The 23699-nt window shown below is 37.3% G+C and overlaps 1 protein-coding gene across 9 annotated transcripts in view; it reads left to right on the top strand.

Moving 5' to 3' along the window:
- Window positions 1–23699, top strand: part of PDE4D (phosphodiesterase 4D) — a 1391688-nt gene that overhangs the window by 979981 nt on the left and 388008 nt on the right. The window contains exon 1 of one of the 9 annotated variants that reach the window (XM_086700408.1): window positions 5328–5737. The exons of the other annotated variants lie outside the window; for them this stretch is intronic. Within the exon in view, the coding sequence (XP_086556534.1) occupies window positions 5613–5737 (125 nt within the window). The 5' untranslated portion in view covers window positions 5328–5612. Of the gene's footprint in view, window positions 1–5327; window positions 5738–23699 lie in introns of those variants that run through there. 9 annotated transcript variants of the gene reach the window in all.

Here is a 23699-nt window from a genome sequence, read left to right on the forward strand (position 1 = left end):
TTTTCCCTATTCAGATTTTTTTTAGTATTCAATGTATATTATTTTTATTCTCTTGTTTTTCAATATATGAATATCTTTTTCCCTGGTTAAAAATAATTTTATTCTAATATACTGTTTTATAACCTATTTTTTTACTAAGTTAATGTTTATGAATACTTCTTTCTGTCATTAAGTATTATTTTAAAACATAGTGTCACATGAGATGCTTTGTTATCATAAGTTCCTATGAAGGATGCCATATACTCGATCCATACTTTGTTGACAGTTCAGAGCAAATGTTAGCATCATAAAAACTCTAAGAATTCCTGATTCCTTATAAAAAAAAGGCTATCTGTTTTTATTTCACCTAGAACTTCCTAAATGTATATCACTATAGAATTCATGTTAAGTTATTTATTAGCATATCTTTTTGTAGAGTTAAAGAAGTATTTCAGTACAATCACTTTAATGGGTTTATGATAGTTACATTGAGTGGATATTCCATATTTTCTTTAAGCATTTGGACATTAAAGATATTTTAATATTTTGGAAAACACTGTGGACTTTGGGAATTCCCTTCTCATTGAAGCCATTCTGTACAAGCTGTGTGAAATGTCATATGTTCAGTATTTAAGAAGTAGATTATCCAACAAGTGGCTAATCATTAAAAGGACAAGATTGATTAACTAATTTTGAATGTGCTTGTTATGTTCTCAAAACATAGAACATGATAAAATAAAAGCATAATCACAAGCTTATTCAAGTAGTAGGATAACTACTTTTGATCATTTTTATTATTGAACTGAAACTATCCACCCAGACAGACACATATCCATTGCCTCCAACTAAAATCCATATATGTCCCTCACTTCCTGAGAAGAGATGTTGCTCTCATATTATGGTGGGTGCTCTTTGTTAACTAATTCTGTTTGCTAGTGTTTCTTGAATAGTTCCACAATTTCCAATGTATTTCAATATCTAATTGTATTATTATTATGGGGAAGTAGCTAAAGTGAGGGAGCTAAGGAGAGAGTTAAACAGGTCTTTGGAATGTGTAATCAGTAGTTAAATGTCAGCTATTTTATTTAACAAGCAAGTGGTGTTCTGGGTGCTGGAATTGCAAAGTACAAATAAAGCAGAATGCCTGCCCCACAGGAACTATAGTGCCATGGAGAGGAGTTTTGAATGTATGAACAGCTATGAAACAATGCACTATAGTCATATGTAGATGAGGGAAAATAGGTAAGAGGCATCTGAATCAAACTGAGGAATGGAGAATGCTTTTTGGAAGAGATGACAAGTAGAAACAGTTAGCCACTCAGAGAAAGTGCTGGCCAGGGGGCTTATTCTTTGTGAAAGGCCAGTGGTGTGAAAGAGCAGGCTGTGCATGGGACACTACTGGGGTTACTTTTGGCAGATACAGGAAAGGAAATCAGAGCATGACCATCGAGGATTGCCGTGCTAAGCTTTGGAACTTAAATTGTGAACTTTACCACTAAAGAAATGGGGAACCATTGAATGTTTCCAAGCAAGAGAATCACATGTTCAGATTTCCGTTTTAAAATGATCCATATAGCATTCAAGTGAAGGGTAGGATTAAGGAGAAGAAGGCTGAAAGTATTAACTCTAGGCAACATATGGGCAAAAAAGAGGGATAAATAAGATATTAAGGAAACTACAATCTGTAGAGAGGAATAACTTAGTCTGGTCTTTGGAGCTAGACTAACTGACTCCTAACTCTGACCCCACCACATAACACTCTTTGTGACCTGGGGCATGTGTCTCATTTGTCCTTTGCCTTGTTTTGCTCATCTACAAAATGAGCATAACAATAGTGTCCAACTCATATAATTTTATGAAGATTAAAGGGTGAATTACTATCATTAACAGTGTCTAACACCATAAAAATAATCTGAGAAATGTTAGCTATTATCAACTTTTACTACTAATATTATTGTTAATTTAATATTTTTGTTGTAATAATATAACATTGTTATAATTCTGTAATAATGCAATATATTATTGTTAATATTATATTATTTAACATTCATGTCTCTAGGATTTGTGGCCTGATTAGAAGTGATTGCTTTATGGTTGGGTGAATGGGGATAATGTCAGAGAGCACAGGAAGAAATATGTTTTGAAGGTAGAGAAAGAGTGTGAATTACATTATAAATGCTGGCAGGAGGTACCTGTGGGACTTCCAAATGGAATTTTCTCATGAGCATTTGATTATAACATCATAAAGGTATGGACTCTGGAAAAAGATGTGCAAATTTTGAGCATATAATGGGTATTTGAAGTCATTGGGTTGGATGCATTGACCAGAAAGTGTATGGGTCAGAGGGGACAAGAGCCTGAATTGCTGAGGACAGGTGTGGACCCCAGGATTACTGCTCTCCCATGCGGGCAAGGCAGAGAACACAAATGTGGGGAGGGAGGGAGTCATTCTCAGCCAGAAGCAAGGGGAAATGAGTCAGTCAATTCTTATTCTCTGTCATGGTCATGAACAGATGATGTCCAAATGTCCTGAAAGAATTCCTCCAGCTTTTCAAATTGCCGAACTCAGGCCAGGTTAGATCTAACAGCTGAAAGAATTATCTTGAATAAATACTGGAAATATTAGAAAAGTCCTGTGACCTCAAACGTTGCCTCCTAGCAATTGCTTTTAATTGCTCTTAAGGACAATACCAGCATCATAGTCTGGAGTATACTGAAAAATATTGGTGTTCTTGATACTCTAGTGTGGTAAATGCCCTTGTTCAAATATTCCCCAGAGCTTAGAATCATGAGGATAATGAGTGAGATTTGACACTGTGCCCATCACACCACAGAAATCCCAGTATACAAAAAAGCAAATGGAACACCACTGGGTAAACCTGGGCATTCCTTGGTGAGATTGTAGCCCTATTTTGCTGTAAACCTGTTACAGACTGTGGTTCTAATCTGTAGTTGAATTTAGGTTCTCCAATCGGTATGTTTTTTATTTTCCTAAATGAAAAGTCCCCAACTATCTCTGCCCAGCCTCAGAGAAAGGGAATCTCGGAAGACAGGCTGATTTGAGTTTCCTTTAGAGGCGGCTCTCTGCTGATTGGCCAGTGTTCTCACAAATTCTAGATTCTTGGCAAGGTGGATATTAGCAGTAATATTTTCTCATCCCAATTTAAGTACAAGTAATCCCCATGAGACCCTGCCAGGTTCATGGTAAATCATTGACCAGGTACAAGCAAAAATGTCCCCGCTAAGAAAACCAAGGAATTTTACCCATCACAGGACACGTATTTCCCTCCCATAGAGGTTTATGTCTTACCTTTCTTTTTCTTATTTTTTTTTTATTTTTACCCTCTTAAGGAAATTCTTATGGGAAACAGCTCTTCTCTAATATTAGACAAAGACCCCTAAATTATCTTACAGATAAAAATACTTTACATTTGTTTTAAGATAAAGCAGTAGTTCCAAAGGGCCTCTTAAATTCAAAAACTATAAATTATACACAGTTGTACATCACAATTAAGTGGGAGCCATTAAGCACTACCTCCACATTGTAAAATTATGTGAATTGCCCCAAATTATGAAATATTACCCTGATTAAGAAAAATTTACTGAAAAGTGGAAACATAGCAGGGACTCCTTCCCTGGTTTATCTTCTTTAATTATGCACATTAAGCAAAAAAAAATCTTCTAACTATATCTTGCTTGGGTTTTCTTTCATTTTGATGTAGGGTCCAGACTTCTGGCTGGTAGATTTCAGTTCAAATAGGCTGTTTTTACCTTTGCAGGCACCTTAGTTTCATATTAGCAAGGAACTTAATCACTGGGCATTTTGGAGAGCTGGTTTTGAACATCAAGAGATAGCACTGGTGGGGAAATGGACATCTTTCTGCATGCCTTGTAAGAGTGTAAATTACTATAGCCTATTAAATGAAAAACTATATGCAGTTTGTGATCTAACGTCCTTTCAGAAATAAAAGTGCCAATCAGTAAGAATATATTTACCAATCTATTCATTGTTTATAGACGCCCAAACTTATAGGTCTGCCAGTAAAGTATTGGCTGAACAAATAAGAGTGCATCTATTCCGTGGAATCTTATGTAACTATTTAAAAAGGGCATGCTAGATCTCTATGCATTTACTGAAAAAAGGTTCATGATTTTTTAAATACAAAAATATTTATAGAGGATTATGTATAGTATATGCCTAATTTGTGCAAAAAGGAAGGAGATATGTATCAGTGTGTGTTTGTCTGTGTATACATTATGGGTCTACATATACATTGACATAATCATAAAGAAAAAGTAGGATTAATAGGAAGGAAAAGATAATAAACATTTTTATTTATGCACCTCTCTGTCATTTGACATGTTACAATGAGCATGCATCATTTCATAATAAAAAAGTATAAAGAAGAGACTCATTGGATAGAAATGTTTATTGTGAAATGGAACATTGTCTTCCCTTTTGAACTTTGAAACATTCTGAATTTAACTGATGCTTGTATTTCAACCCTAACAGTGCCTGAATTTGGCTGCTACACAATAGAATATAGCTCTCTCTCTCTCTCAGCAACTTTGTGTTTGCTCAGGTCCCGGACTCTGAAATAAATAGGTTGTGTTTATTCAAATCCTGGATAAGAAATTTTTTTCAAATTTAGAAATTACCCTTTGCAGTACTCTGAACTCCTCCTCTCTGTAGGTCCCCAGGGCCTCAGTGGTTTTGTTGCTAGAACACTAGGAAATGGGGCAAGGGCTGGTGAAAACTGTGAGCTAATTAAACCTGTAACTTTGCTCTGACTCTGCTGCCTTAGGTGTACTTATCTGGTATAATTTACAGTTTCTACATTTTGTCACTCACTGTTATGAAGAACTGACATACAAACAATTATTAAAGAATTTCCTCTTTTTCAATCAGTTTTAATCCAGTGAGCAGACATTTCTTAGAGAATGTTTCTAATAAGAAAGAAAATCAGTATCAAAGTGTTAGTGTATGAAGACCTTAGTGTACAACATTTAGGTCCCTGAGAGGCTGAGTTACGTTCTATTGTGAACAGTAATTTATGAATGAGAACCCACAATTTTTGACCAGAAAATTGGAAAACCACCCATAATCATTTCCATGTGCCCATCTCATTTTCTACATATCTGTAATCAATTTAGAAAAACAATTTACCCCTTTTGAAAATATACAAAATAATGGATTATTTTCTCCTTGTCAGATGCATGCTCTGTGTATAGGTAAATAACTGATTTCCCAACCACTGTTACATTGGGTTGATGTTCTTTTAGATGTTAGACACAAATGGATTAAACCTTGCTGCCTACTCAGAGACTTGGTTTGAGTGGAAATGGGGTTTTGTGGAGCTACAGAATTTCTACTTCATCTGCTCAGCCAGTAATTGGTCAGAGCACGACTCTGGTTAGAAATAAGCAACAAGCTTCCTGTATCCATGAACAGAAAACAAGGTAGCGCGAGTAGCCTGGGAGAAACACGCGTTTACTTTTGAAGAAAAGCAGCACCCAGCGACCAGTGAGCAGCATATGTCTGAAATCCATTATCTGACATGTTCTTTCCAGCGTTCACAGAAATGCTGGTCTGACTACTAAGATTTGTTTTTACTTCCTGCCTTTTGGATAAAATGAGTTTGCCAACCAGCTGTGAGTACCTAACGCTGGGGAAGGTGGCTAGATTCCGAAGCCCTTATGTTCATGGATCGCCTTATGCAATCAACAAGCCAATTGATATTAAGCCACAGAGGAGACGGTAACTGCTTTCCTTTCTTCTAGCTGTTTGTCAGTGAAATTGTGTTTTGTTACCCTTTGGTAGCTGCTTGGAGGTCTGCTGAGGTGGGAGGGTCAGGCTGAGAGATTAATTTTAAAATTCAGGATACTGGATAGTTAGAAAAATATTAACCAAAGAGAAAAGCTGGAAAATAGTCTTTGCTGTTTGGCAAAAGCTGATCTGGTTTCAGAGACTGTAGATTTTAAGATTTTGAAACATTGTTAGTGCTTGTACGAACATCAGAATCTTCCATAATGAATACTTGAAAGAGGTTTTAGTCGAATAATAGGTATATTTACTAATGGCTCTTATTACCAAATACCCAATATCTCTTAATCTATCCATAAAATTCCTCAAGCGCAATGTGCAGTAAATATGTTAAAATTCTACTAAAAGCATTAATTTTCATGTGGTCACTGTGGAGGCCAGTATAGGGTTAGATATTTTTCCGGCAAACAAAATGCCATTTGTAGATAAGTGTTCCAGGATTCTGCTAACTCTATACACTCCCTCACCACACATATGCATGCATGCGCATGCACACGCAAACACACACACACACACACACACACACACACACACACACACTACATAGGCAAACTCAGGCTGTGTAATAAGGAATCTCAAACTTGAGCCCAGTAATTTCATTAGAGGGAAAGTGGATGTACACTAAGTAAACTCATTCTGTCTTCCAGCATTTTTATGCAGTGTCAGAACAGGGATGATATGTTTGACTCATGGCTCCCCAAATCATCCCTCAGTTTGGTTTTAAACAGTCATGTTATTCAGCATTTCACAGTGAACATCAGAAGCATTTTATAAGAATGTTCCATTCTCTCTGAAAATGACAGTTCTCCCGAGGTTGATGAAGTCTAAGAAGAAAATTCCAAAATTCTAAAAGTAACATATTTTGCTTGAAGATTATCATTATCATCTTACTCTTCTACTTTTCTTGTTGTAATTACACACACACACACACACACACACACACACACACACACAGTATATATTTTGTCAGGTTTGACCTGGTTATAAACATGAAGTAACATTCAGATGTTTGATTGATTAAAAAAAAAGTAGTTTTCCAAACCTTCAGAAATGCCTTGGATTAGTTTACAACTGAAGAAAAAAAAAAAAGAAAAAAAAAAGGTTTTATGATTTTATGGGAATGACCTTTTTAAATGTTTTTGAGGGGAAATATTGTATACTCTTTCCCAGAGTATCAAGGTTTTTCTGTTCAGTTCTAGCACCATCTGAATTTGTAACAGGCTAGGGGCAACTAACTACCAACTATTTTAAGATACTTCAGGAAAACATGTCTTGAGACACAAGACCTGGCACATGGCACAGCTGCTGTCTCCTTACTCCCTTCTGTAATTAGTTCTGTGATACAACAAACCCTGTAAGTTGCCAAGTTCACATGTAGCTGCTACGTCCCTATTCATGTTACTGTATTTTTTTCTGCTTAGAAGTAATCAACTTTCTATATAAGTCAGGAGAATTCTGTGTTTATGTAAACCAATGTGTATGTGCATATAACGTGGACTACTAGCATATTATATCATACCCAGGCAAATTCAGACCTACAAAATAATGGATTATTTTCTCCTTGTCAGATTCATGCTCGGTGTATAGGTAAATAACTGATGTTTACGTTGAACATAACACTGTATTTTGACAAGCGAATATTCCTGCCAGGCGTTTGGCAATAACCAACATTTTGTAGCATAGACTCCTTGAAAATGACAGGCCCAACTTTTCTTTTAGCATAGTGCATTGCTTATATAGAGAGAGTAAATAAAATAGATGGCTTTTTGTGAAAAGTTATGTAATCATTAAATCATTATATATAGAGCTTTTATCCCATGGAAGTATAACAACAAACATGTATTGAAAACATTGGTTGCAGGGGCTGGATGAATGAATGAATGAAGATCCAAATAAGAGAGAATGTATTTTTATTGTATAGCACTTTTTTTTTTTAAGTTCTAAATTTTAAAACCTTTATTTGAAGTTTTTTGTAGTCTGCTAAGAAAACATTACACCTGGAATGGTGTTATCATCCTAGATTCCCTAAAATATACCCCAAATTAAATGGTTACATTTTCAGAAATGCTTGTGGGGATTCATCTAAGATTTTTCTAAAACAGCATCTTTGACTTTATTTCCATGTAGTCACAGTTGTGCTCTTTGGCAGAAAGGACATTGCTTTCTTAATTAGAGTACAGAACAAAGGAGGAAGGAAGGAAGGAAGGAAGGAAGGAAGGAAGGAAGGAAGGAAGGAAGGAAGGAAGGAAGGAGAGAAAAAGAAAAAAATGTAAAGAAGAGGGCCTATGTTGATATTGTAACCTATTCAATGAAGCATAAATTTTAGGTAATAAAAAGAAATTTGACTTTACTAAATTGGGAGAAAAAAGAAGGAAGTCTAACCATTTATGCAAAATATAGCTCACTTAAAACCCAAATGCATTTTATTTATAATGCCTTAATGAAAGAACACTGTGTTTTCTTGGAACACATGGAAATAATTTCCAAATTAAAAAATTGCTTTATTAGAAGTGTGACCACATGGTCATTTAATAGTTCTTAATTTTTATTTCAAGCTTCACTGAAGACATTAACAGCACAGTTAACACAACTAAATATTAATTAAGCTCAATGTTGAAGAGAATGGCAATCCTACCATCTGTGATACTAAGGATTTTCCATATTCTTGAGTTCAGTTTTTTCTCTTTTAATTGCTTTTGATTCTACAAACTCTAGAACTGTTTTTACTCCTGAAAGAAATATAATTTCCTTTAAATTTTATAAAATTTTGGGGCAACTGGGTGGCTCAGTCAGTTAAGCGTCTGACTTCGGCTCAGGTCATGATCTCACGGTCCATGAATTCAAGCCCCCTGTCCAGCTCTATGCTGACAGCTCAAGAGCCTGGAGGCTGCTTCATATTCTGTGTCTTTCTCTCTCTCTCTGCCCCTCCCCCACTCTCTCTCTCTCTCTCTCTCTGTCTCTCTCTCTCTCTCTCAAAAATAAACATTTTTTTTAATTTTATAAAATTTTGATGTCTTGGGGCATCTGGGTATCTCAGTCAGTTAAGCTTCTGAGTTCAGCTTAGGTCGTGACCTCACAGTTTGTGAGTTCTAGCCCCTTGTTGGGCTCTGTGCTGACAGCTCATAGCCTGGAGCCTGCTTAGGAGTCTGTGTGTCCCTCTCTCTCTTCCCCTCCCCCGCTTGTGCTCGGTCTCTCTCTCAAAAGTGAACATTAATTTTTTTTTTTAATTGTGATGTCTTAATTTTAATACATTGGGATGAGTAACCAGATGTAATCTGGCTCTTTCACTCCCTCCTCACCCTGGGCCGCAGGGCTTTTGATTATGTAGATTATGTCTTGTTCATGGTTATCATGTCTTGTTTAGTGCCCAGGAAAGAGCCCAGAATAGATCAGATGATAAATACTTGTTTAATAAATAAATGATGAGAAAGTGTATTATTCACCTTGGCACAGGCATATATAGCACTTCCTGGGTGCCACTGTACAGAGTCTTTGGCAAGACTTTGCCTTTGCTGTTCTTCTGGATCCTTTGTGTTCTCCTTCCTTATTTACCTACAGAAGCTGCGTACAGACTGACTTTAGACCACTGGCTTAAGTGGTTGGGGATCACAGCTTTTGTTATTACCAGTTCACCAAAGCAGAATTTGGAAGTCATTTCTGTATTCATAAGTATATATATAAAGCTCCATGTAGTAGAAAGGAGGAGAAAAAGTCAAGGTGCAAGTGGGCAGAGGGGAGTTCCTAGAGAGGGAGAAACCTTGCAACCATAAGAAATGAGATATAAGTGCATAAATTAATAAAGTGAGTTACCAAAAATTGTGAAATGTGAGCCCTGGTTCTGTTTGTCCTGCTATCATGTAAAACCCACTGAGATGTCTATCAGAATAGTAAACAAACTAAGAGGAGTGATGAGGCAGAGCTCACTGGCACCCCAACGTGGAAAGTGTCCCACTTTTGTGGAAAGTGTCTGTGCTCTAGCGCTCTGGCTTTTACAGCCAAGTTCAGTGCTGGGCCTCCCCCAGCCCTCTGCCCAGATATTCAGTGCCTCTACCCTGTGTCCTCTGCTCCTTCTTGTTTCCATCTACTTCTCTCATACACTCTCTGGCTTCTCTTTTTCTAAATCCTGTAGGTAGGCTTGTTCTATGTATTGTCTCTGAGATTAGAAAAAAGCAGGATACAAAGGTCCAGAAGACCAGAAGGAAAATAATGAGTTTCAGTGTATGTTAATCAGTCCATTTTCTCCTCAGGGAGAGGTTACAAAGTTGCACACTTAGATGTCTGCCCAATCATCAAGCAATCCATTTACTTGAATGGTGTATTATTTTGCTAGGGCTGCCATAACAGAATACTACAGGCTGAGTGGCTTAAGCAACAGAAACTTATTTTCTCACAGCTCTGGAGGCTGGCAGTTCAAGATCAATGTGTCAACCTGCTTGGTTTCTCTTGAGACCTCTCTCCTTGGCTTGCAGATGGCCGCTTTCTCCCTGTGTCTTCACATGTTGGTTCCTCTGTGTGCTCATACCTGGTGTCTGTCTGTGTCCAAATTTACTCTTCTGATGAGAACTCCAGTCAGACTGGATTAAAGTTCACCCTGATGGCCTCCTTGTTGATGTCTTTAAAGACCCTGTCTCAGATACAGTCGCATTCTGAGTACTGGGGATTAGGGGTGCAACATATGAATTTTGAGGAGACACAATTCAGCAGATAGCACATTGTGTGCCTAGCAATGATTCAATAGTATTGCCTATAGAAGAGGAAAAGAATTGCAGTATGATTCCTGCATAATCAGTGTCCTTGTGTTCATAAAAATGTATTTCCTCAGTGAGTCTGACCCTGCCAGGAGTGAGACATTACAGAGTATTAAAAAAGGCTTCTCTTTCACTCATGCGGATCCTGAGAAACTTAACAGAAGTCCATGGGGAAGGGGAAAGAGGGGAAAAAGAGGTTACAGAGAGGGAAGGAGGCAAACCATAAGAGACTCTTAAAGACTGAGAACAAACTGAGGGTTAATGGGGGTGGGGGAAAGGGGAAAGTGGGTGATGGGCATTGAGGAGGGCACCTGTTGGGATGAGCACTGGGTATTGTAAGGGCACCAATTTGACAATAAATTATATTAAATATAAAAAAAAGCTGCCTACTTAGGTACAAAGCAAAGAAAACAGTTACACATTTTGAACAACAAATCTTCATCAAATAAAACCTGTTTCATGTGGAATCTATAATCATTTAAACAGAGCCTAGGCCAACATTTGCTTTTCTATTGTCTTTTTTTTTTTTTTCAACGTTTATTTATTTTTGGGACAGAGAGAGACAGAGCATGAACAGGGGAGGGGCAGAGAGAGAGGGAGACACAGAATCGGAAACAGGCTCCAGGCTCTGAGCCATCAGCCCAGAGCCCGACGCGGGGCTCGAACTCACGGACCGCGAGATCGTGACCTGGCTGAAGTCGGACGCTTAACCGACTGCGCCACCCAGGCGCCCCTCTATTGTCTTTTTAAATGGGTATTAAATTAATTATCAGTGTAACCAGTGTTTCTCCTTAGGGCACTTTTACTCCCAGGGACTCTTGACAATGTGTAGGGACACTTTTGACTTCCATAAGTTGGTGGGTGGCTAATGGTGTCAAGATAGGTAGAAGATGGGGATGTAAACACCATACAACACATAAGGAAAACCTCTACAACAAAGAGTTTTTTGACTCCAAATCTCAATAGTACTGAGATTGAGAAACACTTATGTAAACAAATTTGATTGGGGAGTACTTCAAAGCTCCTCAAAAGCCTTATTTTTAATATCCAGACTATTGATATTTTTTAATGTATTCATAAAAGCACTTTCTCTTATCTTTCTCATGGTAACCAATAGATAAATGCTTTCTTAGCCTAGTTAAAAATAGACACCTGTCACACTTTTGAAATGGTCTAAAATATTCTGTGATTCAACCTGTCTGATCCTCTGATTTGTCTGAATTAGTGGCTTTATTGCATTGTCAGGGCCTATTATTCTTTCAGTAGAGGTACTACTAAGATTTCATTACAGAGAGCAGAATAAATGACCTAATACATTCTTATAGCTCCAGGCCAGGGGCTAAACATTGATCTGCTTTTCAAAGTGAAGTGAAAAATACTAGGTGAAATTACACAGAATATAACAAATATTAAGTGATCGTCCTACTGACCTGGTATAATGAAGCTCTGTTGGACCCTCACCACCCATCCCCACACCTATGTGCATGGGCCCATTGACTGTGAACGTGTAGGCCATACGGATGTTATCCTCAGATTCAGCTCATCCTAATAGCGAAGAGCATCACATTTCATGAACAGAAAACCCTGAGGGAAAGGGAGTGCTTTCTTTGTTGAAAGGCCCTTATTTTTTTAACCAAATAAAATTTCTAATTATCCTGGAGATTTCTTCTGACCCCCCTTACATTTGGGTAAAAATTGTTGGCAGTCATAGTTCAAACTAGAGTGTGTTTCCAGATTGCTCATTCTCTCCTCACTTCCACACTACAACCAACTGCTTATGATCCAGAGGTCCTCCAGAGAACTTAAAACTCAGTGTATTTGAAAGTAAATGACCCAGGGACCCTCGTCATCTCCCATTTCCTCAGTGATCCATGGCCAGATCAAGAAGTCCTCCTCAGTGCTCCTTCCCTTCAGCCTAACCACTCCATCATTAGCTGGTATCAAGTGCATTTTTCCTCCATCCCGTTGTTGCCATCCCCAGGATGCCCTCCAAAGTCAAGCACTAGTGCTCTTTTTCCGGAAACACTGCTAGTCTCATAACTGGCATCTTTATTCTACTGTCATCCTTGTTCTGATTAGTCATCCACAGATTAAGTTTCTCAAATTTCCTTGACACTTCCATGCCTATAGCAGTGGCTTTTCATTGCCGACAAAACAGTCTCAATTCCAAATGGTGATCATCTACTCCCTTCTTTTTAAATATTTTTGAGTTATTATTTTAGAGAGAGAGTACAAGTAGGGGAGCAGCCAGAGGGACAGAGAGAGAGAGAGAAAGAAAGAATATTAAGCAGGTCCCATGCTCAGTGCATAGCCCCACGCAAGGCTGGATTCCACGATCCTGGAATCACGACCTGAGCCCAAACCAAGAGTTGGACGCTCAACTGATTGGGCTACCCAGGTGCCCTTACACCCTTCTTATCTCTCTATTCTTGTAAATTTCACTTATCATCCACTATACTCCTCATTTTAGGTGTAAAGAACTACCTACGATACCTATATGTTTACCTACAATTCCCTGCTCCCCCGATTTTGTTAACCCCAACTGATCCTGAGATCTTTTTCATTAAGCCTCTTCTAATTCCTTGTTTCCAAATGGAAATTTCTTCTTCAGCTAGCAGCTCTTCGTTTTCTTACATATCCGTCACAGCATTCTCATAATGAACCTCAATTATTTGTATATTTTCTATCTTTCCTCCTCTTTAAGAGTGGCATGATGGAAATAGCTGTTTTAGGAAGAAGAGTTTGGCAGTGGCATGTGACATAAATTGAAACGGAAAAGACTTAATCCCTATCCTAGTAGAAGCAAGTGGTGTAAAATCTTGAAAGGGACGGTTTCAATGCAATTACAAAATACATAAATATGTGATTACAGTTGTGAGAACTGCTCAAAAGGAGGCAAGGGCCCAATAAGAGTACATGAATAGATAGCTAACATAGTCTGAACATTTAGAAAATGTTCCCATGGGGATGATGAAGCCTGAAGATGAGCACATGTTCTATGGAAAACTGTGTGAACCGAGCCCTGATGGAAACATTAAAGAAACTACAAAGATCGGGTGTCTGACATATAATGACACAGGGAGGAGGAGAGTGGCAAAACTGAAGTGGAGAAGGTAGGCAGGGCAATGGCTCTTTTTAAAAAGTGAGTCAACTGAATAATTCTTGATTTCACTTTGGAGAGAAACAGTAAATGATTATGTAATTTAATTTATTCATTGGAAGTGCAATTTAAAAACAAATTATTAGTGTCTTATTTATAATTTAGGATTCCAAAACATTGAAATAAGCAATAGATAGATAATACCTTCCAACTGAAGTTTAAAAAGGTCAATTTTCCAATCCATTGCCCACTGCAAGGGATAAATAAAAACGGTCATGAATGTTAACCTTTGTCCCTCTCCACTCACCCATCACCTAACTTTACCTGTGCCAAAAAGAGTAGAATAGGACTATTTACAATACTTATGATGTTTACTGCCAGTAAAGTGCAGGCGACTATATGTAATCACAGTGACCTTCATGTGTTTGTCATGTTTCTACATCTAGTTAGAGACATTAAATTACTTACGCTTTAATTGTTTTTTCATTGTTGTTTTGCTGTGGTTAATTTTTTTATTTTTCCATAACTTTCTCTTGCACTGAACACAATTATTTATACAGGTAAACTGGTGCTGTGAAAGGAAAGCTTCTATTATCACTTTTAATTTTACTTTGTAAACTGTGGTAAATGAAGCAGTGAATTCTGACAAAGTACTCCAGGTTTAGGATAGCCACCTTGCTATCAAATAGTTTAATGTATTAGTATAGAATATCTGAAAGAAGCAAAAGCAAAAAAGAGCAGTGGTCGGTCAGTCTTCCGGAAGCCTTTGAAACAAGAGTGATGGCCTTGGACTAGATCCATAATGCCATGTGTTCTATGAGCCTCAGAGGAAGGCTACTCCAGTGAAGAAGATAGTTCTACCAATAGTGGTGAAGAGAGGTATCCTGGAGAGAAGTTTGATGAGAAGGAAGTTGTAGTTGTCCAAGGGAAAGATACTCAGCTTCCCAGACAGGTGGAATGTGTTCTGAAGTTTGAAAGGTGATTGGGGCTCCATTCATGTGGTTCTTAGTAGGACATGGTTTTCCTCACTCTTCAGTCCCTAACATCCCTGGGCAAACAGTTCCTAACATGCAAACTATGTTAGGCATCTATTTATATACTTTCTTTGCACCATTATCCTTTTTTTAGCTGCTCTCACAATTGTAATCACATATTTATGTATTTTGTTGGTCTAAGAGCCTCCTTCCACATTCAGTTATGGGACCATGGGAACAAGGTCTAAGCCTGTGTTCTAAATTACCATGTGTCAAATGCTTTGTACAGGGCCTGACATATAATAGGCATTCAAGGAGTTTTTGTGAAATTTGTTTTTCCAACTAGGAATAAGAAAGTAATCAGAGATAGTTAAGTACATGCTCACCTTTTAGAAAAACATATTTCATCCATTTCAGCAACTTCCAAATGTGCATCTCAAGCCCTGGCCACTTTTCTCATTTAAACTTTTATGATACTCACTGCCTGAAATTTTTATCAGGGTGTTTTCATGGCCAAAATTGAACTCATTGTCTTAGTCTTAAAATCTATTCCTTTTCTTCTATTGCTTGGTTAGAAACCTTACTTGACTACTACATGCTTATCCAAACTGGAACACAGGAGTCATCTTACTCACCTTCCTTTATCTTAGCTCCCTCTATCATCATTGAGTTCCATGTATCTGTAAGTGAATTCTTCTCGCAGTCACTTCCGCTCTCTCTTAACTACTCCTGCTTATTAATGATATCTACTATTATAGCTTCTTTTTAAAAAAAATTTTATTCACTTATTTTGAGAGACAGAGACAATGAGCACAAGTGCAGGAGGAGCAGAAAGAGGGGAAGACAGAGAATCCTAAGAGAACCCCAAGATGTGGGCTCCATCTCATAACTGCAAGATCATGACTTGAGCTGAAATTAAGAGTCAGATGCTTAAACCACTGAGCCACCCAGGCGCCCCTACTAATAGAGCTTCTTAAGTGATATTTACATCATTGGTTCCATAGAATCCACCCAGAAGGGCTGTATGTGTGTTTGTCAGATTCTTTTTGTTGCTACAGTGTTATTCACTTTTCTACAGTACTAGTATAACAAAACCCTTTGGGTGGTAGATATTCAGTTCCAAAGGTTTTTAATTGACCCCAAGTATAAACATACACATTCTACCTCTCTGGTGTTTTTTGTTTTGTTTTGTTTTCTTTTCTTTTCTTTTCTTTTGTTTTTCTGAGGACTGGCTGAGTTAGAGAACAATGACTTTGTCTAATTCGCAAGATGAAAACGTTTAAAATTCGCCTAAGATTTCTTGAAATCTGAGCTTATGATTGTATAAGAATTCACAGTAAACCATCTCCCAAATATGTAGCTTTCAATTTGTCATGATACATGAGAGTTTACTGTAAGTTTGTGGCATTGAGTCATTGATTCTTAATCCAGGCAAAAGTTAGAAAACAATATATACGTATATAGACAGTTACAGACGTTTCAAAGTCCGGTGAGCAGTCACAAATTATTCAGCTTGCCCTTATGATGGGCATACAATTTTCCTAAATTTATAATTTCCTTCTGGTCCCTGCCACTTTGACTCAAAATACGTACTTTTGTTTGTACTGTTATTTCTGAACAATACATACTGGTATCCCATGTAAGGTGAGCTATATGATACTGATGTTACCATGGTAATTATTCTTGTATATAACAAGAACATCAAGAATGCCAGCAGTTTTCTGTTCTCTTTGAGTTCCTTTTTGTTGTTGTTGTTGTTCCTTCCCTTCCCTCTTCTCCCTCTTTCTCTCCTCCTTTCCTTCTCTCTTTTAGGAATTCAGTGACTGTGACACCAAGAGTAACACAATCCTGTATTCCCTTTCTCTTGCTTGTGGTTGGAATCATACTCTGCTACCACGGGAGTCCTTAGTCATTTTGACATGCAAGAGATGAAGAGATTGTGCTTCTCTCTGATAAATATAAATATAAATAATATAAATATATTTGTTGTTTTTTTGGTGGTGGTTTTTAGTAAAGTTTTCTTCCCTCTGAGGGAAAAATTATTTGCATCCTAAGGTTGATAGAAGTCAGAAATTCAGTGTGATGAGTCCCATGGAAGCAAAACATTCCAGCCCTGGGGTTACCATTGTCTCTGTCTCCAGTATATCTTCAAAGTCTCCTAAAAACAGAGTAAGAAAATGAAAGTTAACCTTCGCATTACTGGCAGTTTTAAAAACTAAATTGCTATTTTGACTACATTCCTTTCCATGTCAGATCAGGATTTAAGTTAGTATAGGGATGATCGGCATTAAGTTACTCAGGGCTAGTAAGATTTAGACAGACCCATTCATCTTTCCAGGCTATTGTGACTAAGGACTTGCTATAAAAGAACAATCCAATAGTTGCACTCTCTGAGCACTTAATAATACAAATTCAGGGGCGCCTGGGTGGCGCAGTCGGTTAAGCGTCCGACTTCAGCCAGGTCATGATCTCGCGGTCCGTGAGTTCGAGCCCCGCGTCGGGCTCTGGGCTGATGGCTCAGAGCCTGGAGCCTGTTTCCGATTCTGTGTCTCCCTCTCTCTCTGCCCCTCGCCCGTTCATGCTCTGTCTCTCTCTGTCCCAAAAATAAATAAATGTTGAAAAAAAAAATTAAAAATAATAATACAAATTCAAATATACAAACTAAGCAAAACTGAAGAAATAGATGAGAGAGAGCTAGCAATGTAAATAGTGCAATTCCACTTTTTTCACCTGCCACCACATTGAATGGATCTGTATCCACTAGTGTGAGGTGGGATATGTAAATCTTCTGCTGTCTCCCTATCTCGGTTCCCATAGGCCTGCCATTGTGTGAACATCTTGCCTTACATTTGGGTTATTTAAGGGATTCTCCATGGTGATATTTACTATACTAGATTTTTGCCACAAAGATTGAAGTTAGAACTGAAACTAAGTTAGGGCACCTGGGTGGCTCAGTCAGTTGAGGGTCGGACTCCGGCTCAGGTCATGATCTTGCAGTTTGTGGGTTCGAGTCCTGCATTGGGGTCTGTGCTGACAGCTTGGAGCCTGGAGCCTGCTTTGGATTCTGTGTCTCCCTCTCTCTCTGCCCCTTCCCCACTCACGCTTGCTCTCTCACTGTCTCCCAAAAATAGATAAAAATGTTAAAAAAAATTTAGATCTTAAACTAAGTAGTATATTTCCCCACTGTAGTTTGTATTACTCTACCATCAAAAAATGTATCTTTGTTTATAAACATCCTTATATTCAATTTGAGAAGGAACTCCAATATTGATGGCAAGTATAATTACCTTCATTTACAGAATTAAAAGGATATGAAGATTACATGCACACCAGGAAAAAAACTTGTCGTACAGGAAAGCTTTATTTATATACTGGAGCATCCCAGTTCATGATCCTGCTTAGCTACACTTTTCTATTCAGCTTCCTACAAATATTTATTTCATATCATGTACATGGAACTATAGGGAACAAAGATGGGTCACACCAAGAGCCTGCCTTCATGGAGTTCACAGTCCAAAGAGAGATGACAAATACTGACCATAAATAACTCTTCTGTAAGATTGACATGGCATCCATGCATGTGTTCATTCACTTATGTATTCATTCATTCAATAGACATTTACTGAACAGACACGGAGTTCAGGGCTCTATGGTAGGACTTCAAACCTGGGTAAGACAAATCCCAGCCTTCAAAAAGATCACAGTCTAGTTGCTCAAGCAAAACTATAAGGGAAAATTACACCACATAAGGATGTTAATTGCCCTCTGGGAGCACATGGGCTAAACACCACCACCAACTGGACTGCTCAGAGAAGGTCTTACAAATGAGGTGTTGAAAGAGAATGAAGCATTCTCCTGAAAGGCAGTACTTGAACGGGGCACTCAGAGAAAGAACCCACATTATACAGCAATCTGTAGTTTACAAGTAGATTTTAATGTATCGTCTTCTTTGATATCATATCAACTGATGAGAAGACTGAAGCCTTAATAGCTTAACGGTTTACTCATGGCCATGGAGTTATTTAAATTCTAGAATTGGTACCCAAGTCCCAGTCATCTGTCCAAAGTTTGTTCTCTTCGTTCTATTAAGCACCATAAAGAAAGCAGAAGTAAAATGCTATAACAGTGCTGAGAAGGGAGAGTTTACTTCTAACTGGGCAGGTCATAGAAGGCTTCATGGGCAAAATGGCACTGAGTGTTGCAGGTTGTGTTTAGTTATGTGAAGCTGAGAATCTGGCAAAGATACGGATATAGGAAAATAAGGGAACGTTTATTAGGGAACATAAATGAGTGTGGCCAACACCTAATAACTTAAGAAACAATCATGACAAATGAAATTGGAAAGAGATAGTGAGGCTGCATTTTTAGGGTCTCAAAAACCAAGCTAAGGCATATTTTCTGAACCAAGGTGAGCAACTGAAGATCTTTGAACAGGGGATTCCTACCTATGGTCTTAGTTTTACTCAAGAAAGAATAAAATGGCATTAATGAAAACATAACCTAGAGCAGCGGAAGACTAAAGAGACTGGTAGAGAGTTAAAGGAATAATCTACTCCAGAGGTAAGAACGTGCTAATTAGCACAAGATGATAGATCACATTATTAATTGTGGTTATTCTTTTTATATCTTCTATATTTTCTTTAATTTTTTTAGTTTATCTTATTTATTGATTTTTTTTTTTTTTTTTTTTTTTTTGAGAGAGCGAGCAGGTGAGGGGCATAGAGAGAGGGAGAGAAAATCCCAAGAGCCTCTGCACTCTCAGTGCAAAGCCTGATGCGGGGCTTGAACTCACAAAACCGTGAGATCATGACCTGAGTGGAGATCAAGAGCCACACATTTAACTGAGGGAGCCACCCAAGTGCCCCTATATCTTCTAAATTTTCTACAGTGACTATATAAAAATTTATAAGAAAAATATTTTTTAAGAGAGAACAAATATTTAAGTCCTAAAATAGAGTGATGCATTTAGTAATAATATGGATAGGAAAGAGACATATATATGGAGAAAGGACTGGCAAGACTTGAAAACTTGTGTAAGAAAGGAAAAGAGGATGCGGTTACCATGATGATACCTGGACACCATAATGGTCCTGGATTTCTGGGAGAAGAGTTGAAGAGTGAACAGAAATAGGGACTGTGAAGAGGAAGCAGCAGGTTTGATAGGAAAGATAATGATTTATTGATAGATAAATTGATTCTGAGAATTTGTTAGGCCAAAATATGAATGTGAGGCAACAAATACCAAACCAAGAATAAGAAGTCAGGATTGGAGATGAAAACTGAAGAGGACCAAGCAAAGACCCTTTGGGAACATCTACATTTTGGAGTTCACCTGCATTGAACAAAGCTTAATTTTTTTCAAAGTCCTAAGTCAATTTGTTTTTTGCTTGTTTATTTCTTTCCAGTTCAGAGCCTACTTTCACTCTGTCATATATCATGCAGAACTCTAAATGCAGTTTGAATAGAAGATAAATAATTTACAGAAACATCCAAAACAAATCAGACTTGGTTCCTAAATACTTTATTGCTGAGATCTCTCAGATGCTCACTAAATTGTAAGACACATAAATTGCAAATGCTTTGTAAATTGGCATTCATTTTTAAACTGCCCATTAATTTCAAATCTAATTGTCATATTGAATCCTGAAACTTTTATAACCAACACATGTTTACAAAAAGTAAATCTCAATAAGACACAAATGACCCAATACTATTATTACATTCTCAGCAATTAATATTAAATGAGAATTTGTTTAAGAGGCACAATTTCCAGATATCAACCAAAATTGGCCTGATATTTATTGTGGATGGAATACCTGATTTTGGAATTACAGAAGAGAACAGAGAAGGAACCAACAAAAATAATGTGCCATTCCCCAGTCACCGGTAAGAAGCTTCTAGTCACACAGTGAAAATTAGCTATGAGATTGTATTCTATCCTTTATATTGTGCTGTTTGTTAAAAAAAAACAAAAAAACAAAAAAACAAAAAACTGTCAAAATAGCCTTTTCTTTTTAACAAAACATTTCTTCCTGGAAATTCAATAGGCTAGATGTGGGTATTTGTGTTACTCCCTTTTAGTAGTTCTGAAAGCACTTTTATCAGCGGTTAGATACATTATTTTCCCAGGAGCTTACCTATTTTATTGAGATCATTTCAAATGCATTTAATGTCCTCTCTAATGGATTTGTTTATCTTTTTCCTGAACCTTCTTTTTCCTGAACTTGGCCAGGGAAGTTACTTTATATTTGCCTTATTATGTGAGGACCTCACTGCTATAACCCACAGATTATGGTACTTTGGCATTCCAGACATACTTATAATAAGATATATATATATATATATATGTATATGTATATGACTTATAACTAAAATCTGTAAAGAATTTATGCTTAAGATCTCTTATAGAGAATTACAACAAAAGATGCTTAGTCACTATTTTAAAATAATAGACATTAGAAATGAGTGAAGTAGATCAGTTTATTAGTCACACTTAGACTTAATAGACAATGTTTTCAAAAATTGGAAGATCTCATGGAGGATGAAATATTCCATACATGTATTGTATAAATATGTATAAATATGGAAATATAATTTTATCAGAGTTTCTTATAATGGCATTTGGCTATAAATCCACTGACCTGAAATACTCTGTGAGTAGATGCTAAGTATGTCGAGACAGCTGGTGTAGAGAATGCAAAAAGTACTACCCCACTTAGCTGGCACGTAGATGTGAATTTTCTACTTCTGACTCTGGTGAATCTGTGATGAATCAAATGTTTACTCCGACCAATTTAAAACATCTGGATGATTCTAACTTTGGGGACATATTGCTTTATATACACTGAATGCCTGAAAATTGGTCGAATTTTAGATTTCTTTTCTTGATAAATGATACTGCCTTAATTTTTGCAATACTCAAAAGATTCACAAGTGCTTAGCTATCATCCTTTTTTCCCACTTAGTTAAAATCTTCTACCTTTTATCTATCACGCATGCAGCTTTTAGAAGGGCAAACATCTGAATTATTATCAAAAGTTCTCAAACACACCAGTTATGTGTGTACACACTATGAGACTATAACCCCCTCCAAAAAAATTCCAGCATAGATGGCTGTACGTCGGTATTGAATAACTGCTAGTTTGGGGTTATTATTTTCTCAGAACCACTCCAAGAAGCTCTAGTTGGGCTCTCCTCTGGGTTTCTCTGATAAATCAGTCTTAGATTGAGACTGACATGAAGACAGAGCTTGTGGTTAGAAGACAGAAAACAGCTGTGAGCAAAATAATTCACCTTTGAGAAGTAAACAAATATAAGACACACCCATAAGAGAAGGTAGTTACAGCTGTCTTCCCTGCAATTGTAGAGGAGTCAACCCAGACAAAAGAGTGGGGACATCAGCAATGCAGCCAGATCCAGGGCTCAGTGTCTCATTGAATTAAGACAACTTCTGTATTCTTTACAGACATTCTCAAAAAAAAAAAAAAAGGATCTCAAAACAGGAAGAGGAATAACCTGCGCGCCATTAACATTGTCAGTTGTCTTGTCATGCAGCTGACTTCTTATTTATTTCTTAGTATTTAAGCCTGTGCTGGGCAATAGAAATATTAGGTAAGCCACACCTGTAACTTTAAATTTTTTAGTACCACATTTGAAAGGAAAAAAGAGGGGCACCTGGGTGGCTCAGTTGGTTAAGCATCCAACTCTTGATTTTGGCTCAGGTCATGATCCCAGGGTGGTGAGATCAAGCTCTGTGTTAGGCTCTGTGCTGACAGTGCTGAGCCTGCTTGAAATTCTCTCTGTCCCCTTCTCTGCCCCTCTCCCACTTGTTCACACATTCTTTCTCTCAAAATAAATAAATAGAATAAAAACTAAAAAGAAATAGGTAAAATTAATTTCAACTATGTATTTTATTTAACTCACTATACAAAAATATCATTTCAACCTGTAATCGATATATAAAATTATCATTGGGGTGCCCGGGTGGCTCAGTTGGTTGGGCAACCGACTTCAGCTCTGGTCATGATCTCGCGGTTTGTGAGTTAAAGCCTCACGTCGGGCTCTGTGCTGACAGCTCAGAGCCTGGAGCCCACTTCAGATTCTGTGTCTCCCCCTGTCTCCACCCCTCTCCTGTTCATGCTCTGTGTCTCTCCGTCTCTCAATAATAAACAAACATTAAAAAATTTTTTAAATTATCACTGAGGTATTTCAAATTCTTTCCCTATTCTAAAGTCTTGGAAATCCTGTATACGTATATAAATATCAATTTGGATGCTAACTTTTCATTAATTGTACTTGATTTTTATTTAGATTTCATAAAATTTATAATTGGAAATGTAAATTCACTTACTCAAGCTGTTCCAAATGTACTTAAAATTATCCAATAATGGAATCAACTATTGGTTTTAAAATGTAGTCATGAATTAGTAAAAATTAAATAAGACTAAAAATTTAATTCAGATTAGCCCCTTTTCAAGTCTTCATAGCCTTGTGTAGTTGGTGTCTGCCATATTGGAAAGCCAATATTTAGACTGTCTGGGTTACCTCAGACTCTGCCACTCATTGGCTGTGTTATCTTGGACATGTTCCTTTCTCTTTTTGTTGCCTTAGTCTCCTCATGTGTAAAATGGAGATAATAATAGTACCTACATCAGAAGGCTAATCAGGATTAATGAAATAATACCAATAATACATATAAAACACTTAATACAGTGCCTGACATATAATGAGTCCTCAACAAATATTTGTTATTTGTTGCCTTTGTTAACAAATGCCTTTGTTATTATTATTGTTTGTGTTATTGTCATGTATTTTGCTTTCATAATTTATAACATTATCAACTTTGAGTGTCTGGCAGAAATCAAGTTCTCATTTTGTGAAGCAGATAGAGGCTGGACCACATGCAGAAATGTAAGCCCCTCCTTCTCTAGACCCATATCTCCAACTGCCTAGATGTCCTGGTATCAGAGTGTCAGCCTGGCTAACCTCAAATCCCCTTTCTGCTTATGTCAGCTATCCTTAGTAGAACTCACACATTTCTCTCCAAAACTGATTTCTCTAAACCCAGGACCTTA

Source organism: Puma concolor, chromosome A1, assembly GCF_028749965.1.
Source record: "Puma concolor isolate L17-30 chromosome A1, mPumCon1.1.hap2, whole genome shotgun sequence".
Lineage (NCBI taxonomy): Eukaryota > Metazoa > Chordata > Mammalia > Carnivora > Felidae > Puma > Puma concolor.